Consider the following 20,307-nt stretch of genomic DNA (forward strand, 5'->3'; position numbering starts at 1 on the left):
TACAAATTTCGTATAAAAATGTTTTACTTCCGTGCCCTTGCATATAATATGTACATAATTTAGTTTGGCAATGTTTATAAAGTTGCGGTCACAGACGCTGCTGTTGGTCCCGGTTTAGCTTTGACCTCGGTCTGTTTCGTCGAGTCAATATAAATATTTTTTTGGTTTTGCAACGGTGGTTTGATTTTTGCTGTAAACGTAAATGTGCAAGACTTTAAATTTAGTAATGTGTTTAAAGTACGGTTTGTGGTACAAAGGAGAGACAAGTTATATTTATAAACTTTCATTTAAATATATGTAGCTACTACATTGTTCTATTTATAATGACAAAAGTTAAACGTTCCATGGGATCTAACGCAAAAATCAATTTTGGTGAAAGCCACACAGTCTGAGTTTAACAATATGTGGGCAACAATGATTTATCTCGGAAAATACACAACACACTACGAGGCTTTTATTCTGGGAAATGGTAGAGATTTCTTATGTTTTACTGCTTAATTAGTTTTTGTTGACGGACCGATTTTTTTATCGATTTTTCTTTATCTTTCGTATACAGTGCCATTTTGACATTATGTTATGAAACGATATACTTGATTTCCTGAAAAACAGTTTACAATAAGTTACTCGAACGGTACTTATATGTTAAATAAAAAAGTGTAAATAACGAATACCGAATACCACACCCGTACTACTAAAGCGGCAAGTGGCAACATCACATTTTTAGTTAGAAATATATTAACGGACACACTATATTCGCACTAAAATATGTACAAAATTAAAACAAAAATGGAAAATGTAAAACAGTGATTTTAGCGAAAATATTTGTTATTCATGGATGAATTTTGACCAATGTTAGCAAAGGTAAAGTATATATGGGGTTTCATTTATTAATGTAACGTAAAATGATCTTGAATAATTATGTGTAATATAATTTTCATAAATATATTATTTTTTTATTCGCAGTGTAAAGCAAAGTATCTCAGTAACGTAACATTAAATTAATTACCGGATAGTAATATGACCAAATAAGCTAATATAAATCTGATTTCTGGGACATCGATTTAATTTATAGCCCCTTGTTTACTAATTTCTGCTAAACTCTGCCCTGTCCTGTGTCCCTAGTTACAAATAGCAGGAATTTACTAATGTCATATTAAAACGCTTTTACCTATACTAAATTGCTTGCAAGTGGGAACCGCAATTGTTTATTAGATTGTACAGACGACTTTGTTCCCACAGAATCTATTTGCTCCATGTGAAAGGGCGGAGTTCTAAGAAATGATTCGTACGAGTTCTGTACATGTAATTAAAACCGCGGTTCTTATTCGTCAAATTCCACCCGGAATTATATATTCGAAATATAATTATTACGCCTACTACGTATAGCTGGTAAATAATAGAAAAGATGGGGCATAAACTATTTTGAAGGAGATACTATCATTATCACGAGTTTACTAAATATTATAAATTGTTAAATATTCACGCATAAGCTATTGTTTGGATATCATTTCTGGATTAAAATAGGTATAGGCAATTTTTTTCGATAAACTCATGGTGCATCCATTATTTGGAGAAAAGGTTACACGTGGCCACTTCGCGAGTACAACCCAGTGACCAGTATATCTCATAATTTATAAGGAATTATAATTTGCCGTGGTTTCATATAAATAAATTTTCGATGTATTAGGCCTTTTTTTATTTCAATATTTTGTGATAAGATATTCCAAAATCAATGCCATACATAGAAGTATATCCTCTGTGTAGTTGTGTAGGAGGATGGATACAGCTAGGCAGCGCAAGCGCAGTGCGGACGGACGGCGCCGTGGAGACGCGATTGTGCGGCGCCAACGAGCGATATACGCCTCCAGTCGTCCTGTTTGCTGACCACGGAGCTTCCATGCTTGAGTTTAAGTACGTATAATGATAATTTTTAATTATTTCTAGGTTCTTGATGCTGCAGAACTCTACTGAATGTAGAATCTTATCAAGTGAAAAATGATTTTTCACTGATTTTTATTATCTCATAATAATTCCTGACTCATATAATTCCTTTTTTGAATATTAAGGATGAACTTGGCTATTGACGGTTTAATCCTCCAATATTGAGAGGAAATTATAATTATGCTCAAAATTGCGCTAAGGCTACCTTAAAATTCGCATAATATTAGTAATACGTCGCAAAATGATGTCTAAAGAGCATCATTATGCGTTGATGGTGTCAAAACGCGAAGCATTAGGGCCCATCGGGGCCTGTCATTTAGCGGTGGTAATGAATCCGGACAAAATTAACAATAATTAATTACATTTTCGTTCGCTAATGGGAACGGCAGGCATTCAAATGAGCATTATTTCCGGATAGTGCTGCGTTCTGCGGCCGCGTGGAGCATTTCAGAATTTATCTCCATTTGCAGTTCGGTTCGGAAACGCGAGTTCCGTTGGAGAGCGGGACTCGGCAATCGGAACAAAAGGTCGTCACTGCGGAACCGGTAATGCTCGATTCGGAATTGTGGCCGGTCGGACGCTACGAGCTGTGCGGACGCGGCTGCTAGTGCCGCTAATGCTCATGTCAGCTGACGACACTGAATTGCTTGATTTCATGAGCTCGTTCACGATTGCAAACATAAAGAGGTCCCGACGTTTCAACAGCAACCGTTTGTTCTGTCAACTCGTTCAACATAATGGCAGATTGATCATTTTATATTGTAGTTTCAATTTTGTTGCGGTGGTGGATTCTAAAAGTAGGACAATGTGAAGAATGAAAGTTATAGAATAAATAATCAAATCACAATTTTGCACCATAATTTCAATAAGTAATTTCATAAGTAGGTTATATATCCACGACAATTTACATATGTACATAACGGAAGCACAATATTTTGTTAACAGAATAACCGAGAGGACGGTGAGATCGCAATTCCTAGCATTCTTCAGCTTTACGTCTTTGAGCAATACGCAAGGCGTGGGCTTTCATCCGAAAGGCGGCTCGAGAATACCACACACGGGTAAGTCATATTCTCTCAACATGAATAGTGATTCATTGAAGGAATGAATTAATGGATAATAATCACTGATGATTACATTGGTAACGAACGATTAGAATGGGTTCGTTAAACTCATACGCAACCCGCGATTTCTAAAAAAAAAATACTAATTGCACAAGACTACATTTTTTGTCGAAATAATATATTATTTCGACAAAAAATGATATTTCATAAATAATACTATAGTATTATTTATGAAATAAAACTTTGCGATCCGTAGTAGGTACAATACATGCACCGCTGCTTGTCTATTTGGGGTGAAAGTCGTGACCGTATATTCAAAACATTACTATTTTATGGCTTTTAAAATTGTAATAAATACTAATCAATTTATTTCATATCCTTACTTACTGTTACAATTTGACTAAAATAAATTGTTCAAGTATCTTATGAAACAAACTGTAGAAAAATAAGGAGATGAATAATTCGCTCTGTGGTCAATATATTTCTTTGTCAAGAACACCTGACGTTACTTTCACGAAAATAAACGTTAATATTTTGAAAAGTATGTCACATGGACAAGAAATCCAATCGTATTTCAGCGCAACTGTCTCGGAAAGCCCCGTAAGATCTCCAAGTTGAGTAACACAAGTGTAGCCGACGTTGGTGTGACCCTCGTCACAACTTGGCTTATAATTATTACCTAAATGTAGACATGCTTTAGTCCGATACTGTACTCTGCGTGTAAGCCAGTCCCTTTTTAATATATTGAAACTTTTGTAGGTTTTATGTTCAATATTTTTTTTATAATAACTTTTTAGTTGTTGTGATGTTCAAGGAACTACTATGCTGTAAGAATCACATATCGGTCTATAGAAAGAGATAAAATATTAGACAATCCTAATATAATACTGCTTTTTGCCCCGGGAAAATATATAGCGGAAATTTTCTCCCTTTAAAACTTTCATGCGGGCGAAGCCATGAGCAGAAGCTCGTAAGTTTATATGTATAAATATGTGTTAGTGCAGCAAGTTTTATATATAATGGACCACTTATTGGAAAAGCTGAATTAATCCATGTTGAAAATAAAAACAATAACTGTCAGATAACTCAACGGATAAATTAACAATCAGTTATATAGCACAGACGCTTATTGCTTTTATTTTGTTGAAACAAAGCTGCATTTAATACCCTTGCAATATTCTATAGACAATAATAACACTGATTATTATTTTATCTATTATGCAAACTTGAAAATATTGTTTCACTTGTGCTCACTGATAGCATTTTAATCTTTAAATATCAGCTATTCTAAAAAAATATAAAACCTTTTAACCAAAAATTTGTTTACATTTTGTAGTCATGAGAAAATTTCTATTTTGAACTCCTGTGATTTATCAACCACTATTGCAGAAAATTTTAAAATACCAGGGAAGAAAACTTAGGTCGGTGATTTATATTGTCTCTGCGAAGTTTTGAGATTCCGCTGAAACTAATATTTGTTGGCAGATTGTGACTGGTTGTACCAAGATGTGTCGTGTCGCGGTCCGGGAGCGTGTGTTCTCGCGAGCCCCGGTTATCCGGGTCTGTACCCGCCTCACAGGAGGTGCAGGTACCTCTTCGCCACCAACTCAGTTCACACAAGGGTCAAAATCATCTTCACTTCCATATTACTTCCTAGAAAGTGAGTATATTTCTATTCATTATAAAATTTATGTTGCTAAACGTATTGTGATTTTTTTTAATACCTTTAGGTATGTAAAAGTATAATTCTGGCTGAAGTTGTGAATGATACCCGTAATTATTGGAGTTCGTTTTATTATTTATACAATTAAGTATATTAGGTACTTTTGGTCCGTGGCTCCGCCAAGATAAGTTGTTTTTAGGAGTTAGTCTAAAAAGCCTTTACCTACCTATACAAAGCCCGTAAATTTTAGCCACTATAGGGAACTCGATCGATCTATACATACATACATATATACGTGGCAGCACGAAACCCAAACAAGTGCCACAGTGTGGATGAAAGAAGGCATTCCTGACCTATAGATTTTAATTTTATTTTTTTATGTGACAAAACTTATAAAATTTAGTTTAGGACCAGAATATGTTAGGTGGGCACCAGGTGTTTGGATGTTATTGAAGCAAAAATATTAAATTTATAATAATAATAATATCAGCCCTGTATTATATACTTGCCCACTGCTGAGCACGGGCCTCCTCTACTACTGAGAGGGATTAGGCCTTAGTCCACCACGCTGGCCTAGTGCGGATTGGTAGACTTCACACACCTTCGGAATTCCTATAGAGAACTTCTCAGATGTCCAGGTTTCTTCACGATGTTTTCCTTCACTGTTAAAGCGAACGATAAATTCACAAAGAATACACACATGATTTTTTAGAAGTCAGAGGTGTGTGCCCTTGGGATTTGAACCTGCGGACATTCGTCTTGACAGCCCGTTCCACACACATCTAGGCTATCGTCGCTTATACAAATTACATTATGAGACATTTCTAGATGCTTTTGGTACATATACTTATGTATGTTTTTATAATGTTTATCAATTTTTAGACGCTTTTAATATAACTATGGAATCTTGGAAACGTCCAGTTATAGAACAATAAATTATCAACAAATTAAATGTTATTATTCGCTCCTTTTAATAAGAACACGTTAAAACAATGCTAATTATTGAAAGGGTTAAAGATTCAGATTGTGCAAGTAGATGGCAGAGTTTTCGTTGTGCACATTTCCGATAGTTAATCCATTGTGTTCTAAAATTATTGAAAAGTGATTGCAGCCAGTAATTAAACAATTATAGCAATATTTCCATACGTTTTGCATATCGCTAACTGAACTGTAAAGCTGTGGTTTACCCTTTTACACATTTCTATTAAGCTAAAATGGATATTAAAACTAGTTGTAGCAAAGATTGTAATGTCAAGCTATCGTGGCGCAAGAGCTGTCAGTCTCGTTTAAATATAATTTTCAAAGCGAAATTAGATAATTAATTTATAAATTAATTGGAGCCTGCGCGCTATAGGGCACTCGTACGCTCAGCGTCCACAATATAATAGATAATCTGAAATTTTAAGAGTGTTTCGCGTATGTGTGTTTTTAATGAGCTATCCTTTATTTTCTGTGAAATATACACGTAACATACATCTTAAGCGTCTCTGTATAATTAATGGAAGTGGTTAAAAAAGAAACATGCATGGTATGATGAGATTTCAACCTTGAAAAAATATATTATGTACTTATTTTAGTACAGGCAAAATATCGCGTTTTCAGGGCAGACAAAGTTGTGTACCATCCACATTTCCTCAACAATCTGGGGTTCCACTTGTAATGAAGAGCGAGCTTGTTGCCATTTTTCGGACACAATTTTAGAGTCCTAGCTTATGCTGGGCATTAAAACCTAATATAATTTCATTGGCCTCGGCGAACCTCCGAACAACTTCCGAGGAGATCAATTATAGGAATATTATATATTTTGCATATAATGTAAGTAGACTGCATTTAAAGTAAATATAGCTCTTATTTCTCCCAACTCATTGAAAAGTAACACAGAATAAAATATTCGGTGTATTTTCCTGCAATTATAAATGAGACAGTAATTGTGTTGAATGAAATGATAACACTGACCATACATGAATGAGCCGCATTGATCACTGTTTATTATTCGAGAGCTATTTTGAGTTACATCGTTCACACATTTTTATTATTGATAATATTCGATATAACATTGAATAAAGACCAATATGACGAAGTAAACAATTTAACGTTCCTGCATTTCGTTACGGTTTCGTTCATTCGACTTTTTTATCATTCACCCGTATAAAAATCGCAGGTTGGAATTTTGAAAAGGCCGGGAACAATCGTTTCAATGAATAAAAGGACCAACATGCCTATCTGGCTTCCACCCGCGTGACTCGAGTTTTGTGCTGTCGCGTGTGGTTGCAACTTTGCCAGATTGGTGATATTTTAAGAATGCACGTTTGCTCTTTTGTAAATAAATCCAATTTTAGCTGACATAGTAGAAAGGCATATCTTTTATAACAAAAACGTGTGATCAGTAGATATATTACTTTGTACATGTAATAATTTAACTGTTTAGTTAATTTTACTGATCTAAAAAGTTAATGTTATATTTTATGTTTCTAAAATCAGAGTTAATCATTACCGGATATTCTATAGACACGAACGTCCGTATAAAGTATTTGTTTTATAATCTGTAAATCTGAAGTAAAATGGCAACCAAAATTTCCTGTGTTATAATCTATTTATTCACTTAAACAAAAAATAATTTTACTTATTTGACTTACATTTTTTATTCAAATCCAGGTTTACGCTTAGACTCGAGTATCTTATATCATGAGCGCCACTCCGTACACAACCACAAGCTGTCAATATTGACAATACTAAAGTCAGCTTGAATGGATTGCAGTTCAATTCACTAGATCACAGTCAATGTTCGTTACGCCAAATCTAGTACGTAGTACATATATATTGATAGAGTTAATATTATTCGTGTGCCGCTTCTGTCTCTGAATTTTGTGGTATTCCTGTAACAATTTCTAACTACGGACACCTATAAACATTGCCAAAATATAGCCCTGGAAATTCTATAGAAGCCTAGCAGAATAAATTTAACACGTTGTACGTGGTTGTACGCTAGTTGTTTGTGCTACGTTCCGTTCCGTGTAACGTTATCTTTAGCATCTCGAAACACTTCGCTTTCACCTCGCATAACTTGTCTAATGCTGAATTATATCACTATTTGTCGTGAGTGTTTTCGGCTAAAAGAAAATAATACATTACTCTACGATATGAGTTGCAAAGTGGAAATTCCAATAATAATAAAATGTTAGGTATAATTTTTTGTTATGGTTATATATACTTTTGTTCATAATCGGTTTACATTAAGGTTCGTTTCTTAAATATCATGCTATAAGTGCAAAATATTTTTAAACTTATTCAATGCATTGTGAGGCATTCAGGATCATAAACATATAACGTTCATATTTTCATGTTTCCACGAACTTCACACTTTCGCAGCGTTTTATAAAATAAAGTATGTTGTGCAATTCCACAATGTGTCGCAACTCTTTAATAATTTTCATAAAATGTACGTTTACTGCTCTTGAACACGGCACAAATTGCCGAGTTTAAAATCACTTGTAACACTCCAGACAATAAATGCTCGGAACTACTTCAAACTTATTTTATGATCACACTATATCACTTGAGAAGAAACTACTGGCGTTTCATATTTATTAAACTGTTATCCTTAGTTTGTTTTCATTCGTAGATCTAATAAATTGAAAGTTTCTTGTTTAAATGGTGCTAGTTGTGCGATAAATCCACGTAGAGTGGCGTTGAGAGAAATAAAAGCGCTATCTTACTACAATACTTTCCACAACATACTAATAGATAGGTTGTTCACACGAGGGCCGCCGCACAGCTTTCAGATTTAGAGCAAACATATCCACTATAAGCTTTGCAAAGAAAGCGTGTATTCTATTATCTCTCGGATAATAGGGTTTCTCTGTCTACGATAAACATGCTTATATATTTCTTTAAGTACGCTCTGCTTAGTACATAAACTTCAACAAGCCACGAATAGGTGATTAGGAAAAAGTTAATATTCTAAAATAGATTGTAAATATCTCGCAGAGGTAAGGTAGTTTGTTTCGTACAGAAGTTGGATATCAACATATTATAACATCGTCGGGTAGTAAAAGTAATATATTACAGTGTTTAGGTTTTAGCTTTCGCTGGCTTAGTCAAAATGCTAACTGTGTGTGAATTAAAATTAAAAAGTAAGGGCAGGTTGAAATATGCTTACGTAGCTTAATTAAGTATGATTTCCTTGGGATTTACATATAGATACAGGTAGTAAATAAAACACGGCTTTGGTTGATTGTCGTTTGTGACACCTACCGAATGTGGAATAAAATTGATGAATAGAAAAAAAAATAGCGAATTGGGTAGAAGTTGGACTACTGCCGCCAGTTTTTTTTGTGTATTCGGAGACGGAGATGCTGTGCGTTCTCCGTACGACCTTCCGTTGACACCCCTCCCCTCGCTTTGGGCATCGTCTTGGTCATTCGATTTCCGTACTTTTTCGTTTTCTTGTTACGTCTTTTGCCTCTCTATGGTTAATGTGGGTTTTGGATTGCATTTTAAGATTTATTTTAGCAGGCGCGACATAATTCAAATTCCATAATCCAATAATCTTCGGACACAAAATTTGTGATTTAAAATTGACATTTTATATATCAAAAGACAGTACTTATATTTTTTTCTTTCTTCATATATATCCAACTTATGTCAACAGCATTTATATTTTTCTGATATTCAAGTTTAAAAAATCGGAAAATAAACATTTTAAAAAGTACTCAATTTTAGATACCCATCATTTACTGCAGAATTACTTCAAGTGGAAATATCTGTTGTTATAATATTTGATCAATTTTAGCGTTCTAGACGAAATAGGCGCCACGTTTGAGCGTGCATTGGTTACTTAGCACTAAGCATTCTCGCTTACTTAGCGGCGATAGCCTAGTTGGGTGTGGAACGTACTGCCGAGACGAATGTCAGCAGGTTCAAATCCCAAGGGCACACACCTCTGACTTTTCTAAAATCATGTGTGTATTATTAGTGAATTTATCGTTCGCTTTAACGGTGAAGGAAAACATCGTGAGGAAACCTGCACATCTGAGAAGTTCTCTATAGGAATTTCGAAGGTGTGTGAAGTCTACCAATCCGCACTAGGCCAGCGTGGTGGACTAAGGCCTAATCCCTCTCAGTTGTAGAGGAGGCCCGGGCTCAGCAGTATATAATACAGGGCTGATATTATTATTTATTATTATATTCTCGCTGAACATACTTTCGCAACCCGGGATGCGAATACCGGTCCACAGAGCGGTAATACAACAACGGCAATACAACTATGCTTTCGAAGCAGTCATAAAATATATAAGAAGTAGCATATAAGTAATAGAAATATAACCGTAAGAATAGAAATATATTTATTTGAAACGCACAATGTTCTTATATTATACAAGAAAACAGAATATAAAAAAACAGGTAACTTTTAAGTACTGCGAAATGTAATCAATGCCAAGATTTATTTCTCCGCGTAGAGGATTATAGTTTTGATTAAGCCTTCTTCCTGCAGACCATTGATAGTGTAAAGTTTTATTTCTTATCATTACTCGGCAAACAGTCTCGTTAAAAATATTTTCCAATTAATTAATTTATTCTAATCATACCTTAAAATCGTTAGCCCGCACGATTTAGAACGCTAAATAATCTGACAGTATTTAAGTAAAATCTTAAATCCTTTAGAGTTTCGTAGTGTAATTACCCGCGTCTGTTGACTAACGGAATAGTTAATTAATTATAGCCCGATGCCGGACTTATAATATATTTTTAGCACTCAAGAACACAAACCAAATGAAATTCAAGCTAGATTATGTGAACTATCTTGAGGAATTAATATTATTTAATTAGCCTTCATTATATTATTTATTAGTAAAAATGAAACAAAACAGATATAAAATAATTGATAGAACATTAAAAAGAAACTACAAATGAAACTACTTGATAAGCACACAATTAAATATATTACATAAAGTCGTATTCATTTTATATCCAGCGATATGATTCAACAGATATTTCTAGGGATTATCTAACAGTTACAGTAGCACGTAACTTGAGTATAAGGATGGACATTTTTTAGCCTAATCTTTTTTACAGCCATTGTACGACGGATTATCTTACGCTGAGAGCCGGCAGCTCGCCGTCGGCCTCTCTGCTAGGGTCGCTTTGTTCAGAAAGGACCGCTACTTTAGAACACCCTGGGCCGAATCTACTGCTAGAATTCAAGTAAGCTCTTTTAAAGACCTGCTTTACTTTGGAGAAATTATTCAGTGTGTAATTATTTAGTCCTTTATTATTTTTAATCTAGATGACGATTAAAAGCTTTTTGTAAAAGTAATGTTTACTACGAAAACATCTATTTTTAAATAGACGTTTTCGTAGATGTTTGTATTTACCGTATGTATTTTTTTTAGTTCAGGGCCATTAGTGCCTCCGTACGATTACAACGGGTTCATCGCGAAGTTAGAGTTTATTGAGAGGGTAGACAGCAGTGGTGCGCCACCTACAGTTATACCGGCGTCGCCTCCGTTAGCTGCGCTTACGCATCATAATTTAGAGAACGGTAAGCAATTATCATTAAGTACATAATGTAAAGTTTTTTTCTTATATAATAAACTTTATAATATGCTCACAAATATCCCTATAATAAAATTTATTGTTTAAATATAACTAAAACAAATAACCCTATTTTTAAATTAATTTACCAGTGATATTTTATTTATTGGCAAACAATCAAGAATTGTATTAAAATTTTCTATTCAATTATGTTGTCATAATCAATTGTGATGAACTACCTTAATATGTTTTTAATAATGTAACGTTTGTCTCGCTTTGTTAGGTGATGGTGCATCCATAGACGGTAACGGGGGATCAAACGAAGTATTCGGAAGCTCCGGCGGTCGTATGGGCTGTGGCGCGACCATTCGCGGGTTTGGCCCCGGCGGATTGAGGTCCGGCCATTTTGACACAAGGGCCACATCGTGGCGCAGTCAATGCGCTATACATTTGATAGGAGCGTCTACTGATGTGGTGCAAGTTTCGCTATTTAATTATAATTTAAGGTAAGAATTTCTATGTTGCCTATTATTAACAAATACTTTTCTTAAACAACACAATTCCCTTAAACGCTTAAACGTACTGTAGTTAAGTGGTTTAACTAACAATAATAAAATATTGATAAATATTTTAAAAATTTCTAATTTTTTTTATGCATCTAAACAGGTTACAAAGCTGTCGATCTCATATTGAGATCTTGGAGGGGCTTCACGAATTTAATACTAGAGAAAGGGGAGACAGGTCTGAGAGAGGAGACCGGGCTTTGCTCAGGGTATGCGGGCCCGCTGTGAGGGAAGCCAGAGATCCTTCTGGAAGGTTCCTTATACGTCAAGCTGTGACATCGAAGGGTGCTAACTTAACGATTTTAGTGCGGCGAGCATCTTCACAAACTGTGGATGAGGAGGAATTTGTAGATGGCGCTTTTGCTTTCCATGACGGTGAGTGACACGTTCCTTTAATAATGTATTCTAATAAATATTTTGTATTTTTTTATATAAATTAATTGAAACTTTAAAGCAATTGCCAGTGTGTTATGAGCTATTCAGCTACCTATATGATCAATAAAGGTACTAATTTCAATTAATTTGTATTATTAAAATAACAGCATATAATATAGAATCGATAGCCGTATTTAAAATATAGTGTAACCATAATATTAAAATTTACACAGTATTGTGACAAGTTGTGATATTTTATGTAACACAATAACGTAAATTGCGGCACTTGAATTCAACATTATCGTGTGAAATGCCACAAATGGGTTTGGTCTGGTAATTATTAATCAGGTTTCATAACACAATGTCATTTCCCAAGTGACAATAACAATGATTCTACTTAGGGTAAAATTAACAATACTGACATAAGTTCACGGTTTTGAATTGAGAGGGTAGTCTGAAGTACAACTTGTGCGCCGACATTGTGCCATGCTCTTATCCGCCCTTCACTTCCTCTATCTCTGGTAGCGGCGCCTCTCATTATATCGGAGATAAATCCACCCAACTTAAACCAGACGAATTTCATTTGCCCGGCATGATAATCAAACCTTGAATTTTACAATTTACAATCGAAATACGTTACCACTACATGAAAGAGATAAAATCAACTTTAAAAAGCTATTGTCACTACTGTTTAGAACAACACGAAGGTACAGCGTCTCCTGACGCGACATGTGCCGCCACACATTACGGTCTGGCTGCGCCTGCGCATGGTGGTGTCTCTGCCCCTTCACACCACCACATATTCTGGAATATTGAAGAGAGATTGCTTTGCACTCATCGGTTCATACCAGCCTCCAATCAGAGCGTTACTATTGAGGTAAGTTTTTCAAAAATAATAAAATTCCGATATTTGAGGTTAAAAAATATGTGTATAATAAAGCGTGAAAAATCTGGGTCGATTTGCTGTTGCTTACCTTGTTGAGCTATGAACTCATTAAAAAATATAAAAAATATTTTTATGGTATTAACAGTCTGAAGTCATTTTTTATGAGCCAAATTTATTCCTATGAATATTAAGAACAATAAAATACACATCTCTCGTAGATCCAACATCTAGATAGGATGTGGAGTGCCGAGCCCACGGGCACGGTGGGGGCGTCCGGTTGCAGGACGGCATGTGGCGACGCTGGTTGCGAATGTCGCTCGACTACGCCACTCTACTACCACGACCACATCGCGCTGGTCGCTGGCGATGGTACTCATCTATCCTGCCTCTGTGGAGATTTTCGGGTAAATATGCCTCCGTATCATTTCATGGACAATTTCCAGAGATGTCATTTTTTTATTCCGATATAACATACATAGATAAAATTGTATAGTTTAATTGCGTAGATTATCACCGCTTACTGAATTTAAGTTCTTGGTCTATGATATCACAGCAGAAATAAAATATCAAACCCCAGCCTCTAAACCATAGATTTAGTCGTAAAACATATTGGTTAAAATATTGCCAGGACAGTGAAAAATGTCTCCATCTCCCAGATTTCTTAAGCGAATGTTTTGTCTTAAATCTCCAAATTACATAGTCGGCTGGAGTGACAGTTATTTAAACTGGTATTCGCAGCTCTGTATCCAAATAAAATATTAAAAATCCATACACAAGAAAATTAATGTTAATTGTTTCACAATTCCAAGGTAACTCAAATTCTTTCCTGTTGGAAAAGTCACGGAACTATAAAACTGAATTATTGAATTAATATCGTAATACATTTTCTCTTTTATATAGGACCATAATATATTTTCTACACAACACATTCTATTTAAATTGTATCCTTCCAAACTTCCACATCTCACAAAAGTAAACGCCAGCTCTTCTCAACAGAATTCAAAGTGTGTGATCTAATTATTGCGAGCTCTTTGAAAGACGACAGTAAATAAATTAATCGTGTTACATCGGCCTTATGCTAACATGCCTATGAGATAAACCAACCCTTCTATAGCCGACACCCTCGCTTGCGGCGCGATCCGCATAATTAAGTAAGCGGGTTACTATTAAGTATGTAACAGCAATAAAGTGCGGAATGACCACTGGAGCGGATAAAGGGTCACACACGGGTAAAACTGTATATTTGCCAAACCAACTAAATCATACTTTAATTCCAGTTTTCGTCTTGTAATATCGTTTTTGCGTTAACTAAAACGTATTTCGTTAGATGGATAATTAATTAACAATCAGCCGATCCGCACCTTTGTTTCTATAGAAGCTTCGGAAGCTGTAAGCGGGCGAATTGATTTATGTCGGTGTAGAAATATGGCCAACCAAGAAGCGGGGATTGCGAGATACGCTTACAGGCATTGTTTTCTCGCCTACAGCAACGAGAGCGTAATTTAATTATTAACAGTGCTTACCCCTATCACGATTTGATGGCGTGTCAGAGTGATATTGCCGCAAGGGTGCATTGTGACAGAATGGACTTTGGGCAATATCTAAAGCGAGAGTTGAGCGGCGTGCCGGCGTGCCAGCGGCGTCCCGGCGCTCATAAAACACGGCCTAACGGGCGCGTCCGTCATCCGTCCGCCTCCGTTATTAGTGGTCGATCCACACCGCTCGGGGTGACAGTCCACAACCTCGCCCCTGAAAATTCAATTACTTAGTATCCAACTACGTATGCGTGTTACGTACGGCAGCCAGTTGCACGGTAAATTTGTCAATACGCCGCACACGTACCTTCGTATGATGGCGGTGCTTACACGGGCAACTTTTTTATTGGAGAGCAAAGAAAACAATAAAGGAAATGTGGGGACAATATTTTTTACCTGTACGAGTATCACGAGCACCTGTAAACTATCTGTGTTTATGGTGTAATCTTTCAGCTCAGATTGTTTCGCGTATGTAGAGTACTTTGCGCTTTTTCTTCTATCGTTATATATATAAGCATTAATTTTGCTATTAGTGGTAATAGTGGACAGAACAACATGTATTAATTTATGTTACAAGCCGGTGTGGTTGCCGGTGGTTGTTCGGAGTTGGACCAGCGTGCGTTTAGAATACTCCGTGGCTCATTACACGTACGCGAGCCGTGGGTTTGATTATGCAGCTGCTTATAGTTTCAATGACGACGCCACCTGCGGACAACGCACGTACACAACGCATTCTGGTAAGCAGTTTTATAACTTATATACATTATTTGAAATTATATTTTTATTTGTTAATATATCACACAAAGTAATATGATAAGTCATACCTATATATTACATTAGCATGAAATGACTTTTTATTATTATGTAAAAAAAATAGTCGCTGTTTATAGTTTACGTTAATATAATATTCACCTCTTTATGAGGTCAAATATTTCTATATTATAACAAAAATATTATAAGCGCAAACAATTCGATGGAGTCGGCTCGCGAAGATAATCGGCAATATATATCCAATGAACTCCATAGGGCCTGAATCGCATAAAGCGAAAACAAACAGTCGTATTAGACATTCGACGCGCGTCTTTGGCGTTTGGAAAAACGCGTTGGATATTGTTCTCGGTGGCGCAGCGGGGCGCGTCCGAGAAAATTACGTGCCACGACCCAGTTTCGCGGCTCGCGCTGCCTGGGGTACCACTGAATCGAAAAAAAACCTCCAACAAGATCGTAAAGTTCCAATTACAACGTCGCTATCGCGGCGACTTGTCGTTTCTGCCTTTTCATCGCGCTATTGCTCATGTAGATGTTACGCCGGCGTCGCACCGAGTTTTCATATTTCTCAGCATTTTCATTTTATATTTTTCTTTAGGTGAGATATCGTCGAGGAACGTGTCCGTTACCGGCTGCCTGAATGAGTTTTTCTATCAGCAATGCACTTGGGTTCTCGATTCCAACGTCGAGAGACAGCTTTTTATTGATATCTCTTCTGAGCAGGTAATATACAATTTCTAAAAGGCTATCTGTAATATTCTTGTGAGATAAATTAAGCAAATTGTGCGAAGTTACGATGCAGAAATTTTTGATGAAACCTTGTTAAAGCGTCCTTTGTGTGATCGTATCTTCGTGGGTGTAACGGAGCGTATATTTCTAATAATTTAATCATGTTGAATAAACGCACAAACGTTTTGGTAGGATAAGTCGTGCGGCTCGTGGAACATAACGCTGCACGAGTGGTCCGGGCCGGGCGCGCAGAGCGACGCGGGCCTCGCCGGTGCCGCCGGCGAACTCTTGTACACGTTCTGTGCGCGCCATAAAAACCACACGTACACGCTGCCCTGGCGACTTAACACTGTCGTTATAAGGTATGTTCAGTTTAGCGGTGTTTGAATGTGTAGTCGTGATCCTCTAAATGGTACTTGGTGGATTGATAGTTCGACTTTTGGGTTGTTTGTGCAACAATGCGTTTTACAATGTATCTTTTATTGTTCTTATTATTATTATTAATGCTGAGTTGTCATTTCGCTTTCTATGATTCGCGAAAAAGATCTACACGAGTGAATATACAAGCAAAAGTCGTATATAGAACGCATACAAAAAGTTTTTTTTTTCTCTCCAAATTTTCTATTCAATTTGTAAGTAGTCCTGCGGTAGTTCCCAGTTCACAGATAAAGCGATAAACAATCAACAGACGCGTACAACGAAATCAAAAGAAACTTTGTACGTGAGCTTTCAGCTAGCTCCGAACAATTTCAAAAAGAGGAAACACTCTTCAGATCTTTCATTTAATAAATTATTTATGAATGTCCCTTAGCCTTAATACGGCAACCGACGAAACGTGCCAAATGCGTGAAGCGCGTGCTTTTATACAGGTACTTTTTCGCTACAAAGGTTTCTTTTTCTTTGCGCATATTATAGAAGCCGTAAGAGGGTCGTTGCGTGTTCCGAAATGACGTATCTACTCGTAAATCTCAAATAACTATGGATGGGGAAAATATCTTTCTCAAAATCAGTCACTCAAGCCTGGGGTTGAATTCGTTTCGTGAACCTGACTGTATTGTGACGGAAAATTGTAAATAAATCTTTAAGGTTTTTACACGGCCTAAGTCGAATAGATTTCTCCAAAAGTGCCTTATATAATTAGATTTACCTTTAGCCTCCAGTGACAGCAACAAGGCGTACGAAATATTTGATTTACGCGTCCACATAAAACCTATTAAAATATTTTATTTTACGTTTTTAATTAGATGTTTTAATGAGAAAAGAAAATTTATTAAGTATTTTCGGAAGTTAATTAACCTTAACATTTATTTGAAGATTGTAACTAAATGACTTTTGATCAGGTTGGTAGCCCTGTCGCGACAGCAACCGTTGTACACGATAAGATGGCGGTCGCAAGTGGTACGAGCTAACAATCGCTTGGGGCCACCGACGCCCGCGCCCGCGGCGTCAGCGGGGGCCAACACGCTGTTTCTATCAAACACCTTTATTCATTCATTTATAGTGTTGTTTTTCAGAAACAATATACTAATGATTTAGTGGTGTTAGTGTAATGAATCGCGGGCGACTATGATTGCGTCATAATTCCGATTGATATATTTTTTTTATATAAATAAATTTGTGTCCAGAACCTTATCCTATTGCCGCAGTAATTGCGTTATTTTTATGGACAATTAACATTTATATATAGAAATGAGATAATATCGAACATATTTTGGTGGAATACTGAACACGTGTCATAATCGCAAGCGGTTGAGTTTCGGTAGTAAATTTTGTACAGTAATGAAAGACTACAAGTGAAATATTGAAATATATTTTGTAAATAAAGGTAAAATGGCTTATACTATTCTCACCTAGTATAGAAGGCGGAAGATCACTTTTATAGAAATCATTAATTCATTTTATTGTGTGCTACATCAATCGGGCTGTAAAACTAATTTGTGCTTTGTAACGCATAAAGAGGAATATTTTGCGCTTTATTTGAATCTGAAATAGCATTGTTGAGTAAATTGTGTTTTCTTCATGTAATTCTAGTGTATGTAAAGTAATTATAACTAGACTTATAGCAGACTTATTGTCAATTAAAATAGCGTCGTTTATGTTTATAAATGATAACTGTTAGTTAAATGGTATATACATGTGCTTTGGGAACGCTAATAAAGATTTAGTTACATTGTGTAGTAAACATTTTACTCTAAAATGCAAATGTTAGTCGAGAAATACACGGAGAACTAAAAAAGTTTTATTTTTTAAATCATGATTGATGTCCAAGAAACTAGAAAATAATTGGTAATTAAAATAGATTTCGGAATCTTGCAGAATATAATTGTGTGTTCATTTCAATCAGCCTTATTTTACATTTACACGAAGTCCTGGTTTTGAAAGACGATTTATTTTTTAAATAAATATCAATTACAAAATTATTATATGAATAAAAAAATCTCTTAAGGTAAACGACTTTTTCGACAAGTAAGTACCTTTATGTAGAGAACTGCTCTTTTCGCATTCATATTATACAAATAAACATAATATATTTGTTGTTTTTTTCGTAATGACATTTAACTATTTTAATCACACAAACGATAATTACAATAAATGAACATTTCTAAAATTAATAGAAAAATAAATGATAAAATTTAGTTATAGAAAAATGTCGAGTGTCGTTATTTACTTTATTCCATAGAATATTGAATTATACTGCTAACGCCAGCAAAAGAGTTTGACGATAAGATCATTTTGACGTACGTGCTCTCCAGTTCAATCGGCTTCGGACACAATTTAAAAAAGTTTTGACTACAATGTTAATTAAGAAACAACCAGCACCAATTCTAAAGGTAGTTTATTTATATAGAACGTTCATTTTATTTCGCAAATGTACATACATCTTAATTATTTCCTAATTAGGAATGGAAAAATTCAAAACTTAACGTAGTCAAATATCAATGTGTATTTGAATTGTCTCCATTGTATTTCGTGTAATTAGCAGGTTCTATAAAACGTATTGTTTACTTGTTGACTGTATATTCTTGCTACCTGTATTTGATATTATTTTTAAAGAATAATCATGACGATGAAACGATCACATGAAGTTGATTGTATTTTATTTAAAATTCATTGGACTGATTTGTATCTAAAATTATTAAATCACATGAAGTCACGAATTAGGCTGAATATTTAAATTCATGCGAACACTCGCACTAGAATATGAATATTATGCATTATTAATTATGTACATTATATCATCTCACTGAATCCACTTGATGCGGACATTAATTATCATGAACTATGCGTTCCTACACCTAATAATGCTCATTAGAGCTAATTTTGCTTTTATTAAACCATTGTACAATGAACTCCACATATTATGTAGTAAGGAATTAATTAATCGCACCTCTTTTATGAAACATATATACGTAATACGTATTTTATACTTTTACTACAAATAAATTTATTAATGGTATATTTTTTTCGTGTGTATAATTCATTAGATTTATTGTAATCATACATGAGCAAATTTTGTCTTGTACAATGGTTTTAATAATACCTTAAAATACATTAAAATAAACCTTAGTTTGTAGTTAAAGAGGCATGGACGTTTTAATATTTCTGTTGTTAAAATCATAATTATTAGACAACGCCACGCAAAAATAGATAATATTTTGCTGACGCTAAGTCATGAATTTGAAAATGGTAAAAGCTTTATAATATTTTTGGTGATAGGTTGTCGTTTTTAATCGTATTTCTGTGTATAATAATCACTTAATTTATAAACCATATAGTGAAGTAGATGTAAATAGCTCAACATTGAAGACTTTACATATATAACATGTATGTATTTAATTAAATGTTGCATGTGTGAAGTCTCCAATACATTGTACGTTTACTAACGAGACGGTATTATTAGTTAGATGACTCTGTAAGTTTAATAAGTAATGTTTGTTACACGGAAATAGATAAACTGAATGCATTTTGTTTGTATTATTTAATTCCACCTGTCACAATTTAATTTGAAAAAATATAATTAATACCAAATATATGTCGTCAATTTCTATCTTATGTATCTTTTAGATAAGAGTTAAGTTACCGATTACGCACAATGAACGACATTTTAATGTTTTAATTAGAATAGTTAGTAAACTGGTTATAGTCGACAAATATCGCTGTGATGAAATAAAGCATAATAGGCATTTTCTTAATTTCGCACGAAGTTAAGAAAACAGCGTCAGTGGGTGAAGTAGCCTCTCAAAAACGC

At 35.1% G+C, this 20,307-nt stretch overlaps 1 protein-coding gene across 4 annotated transcripts in view; it reads left to right on the forward strand.

The window, feature by feature from the left end:
• The window catches only part of LOC115445442, a 45,648-nt gene extending 25,626 nt beyond the window's left edge, over positions 1-20,022 (forward strand). For all 4 annotated transcript variants that reach the window (XM_037442896.1, XM_037442895.1, XM_030171712.2 and 1 more), the window contains 13 exons: positions 1,765-1,911; positions 2,887-3,002; positions 4,491-4,665; positions 10,744-10,872; positions 11,061-11,209; positions 11,486-11,708; positions 11,869-12,140; positions 12,836-13,017; positions 13,245-13,430; positions 15,139-15,298; positions 15,928-16,052; positions 16,251-16,420; positions 17,399-20,022. In XM_037442896.1, the coding sequence (XP_037298793.1) occupies positions 1,765-1,911; positions 2,887-3,002; positions 4,491-4,665; positions 10,744-10,872; positions 11,061-11,209; positions 11,486-11,708; positions 11,869-12,140; positions 12,836-13,017; positions 13,245-13,430; positions 15,139-15,298; positions 15,928-16,052; positions 16,251-16,420; positions 17,399-17,594 (2,230 nt within the window). In that variant the 3' untranslated portion in view covers positions 17,595-20,022. The remainder of the gene's footprint in view (positions 1-1,764; positions 1,912-2,886; positions 3,003-4,490; positions 4,666-10,743; positions 10,873-11,060; positions 11,210-11,485; positions 11,709-11,868; positions 12,141-12,835; positions 13,018-13,244; positions 13,431-15,138; positions 15,299-15,927; positions 16,053-16,250; positions 16,421-17,398) is intronic.
• Positions 20,023-20,307: the final 285 nt, after the last annotated feature.

Source organism: Manduca sexta, chromosome 25 (assembly GCF_014839805.1).
Source record: "Manduca sexta isolate Smith_Timp_Sample1 chromosome 25, JHU_Msex_v1.0, whole genome shotgun sequence".
NCBI classification, from domain to species: domain Eukaryota; kingdom Metazoa; phylum Arthropoda; class Insecta; order Lepidoptera; family Sphingidae; genus Manduca; species Manduca sexta.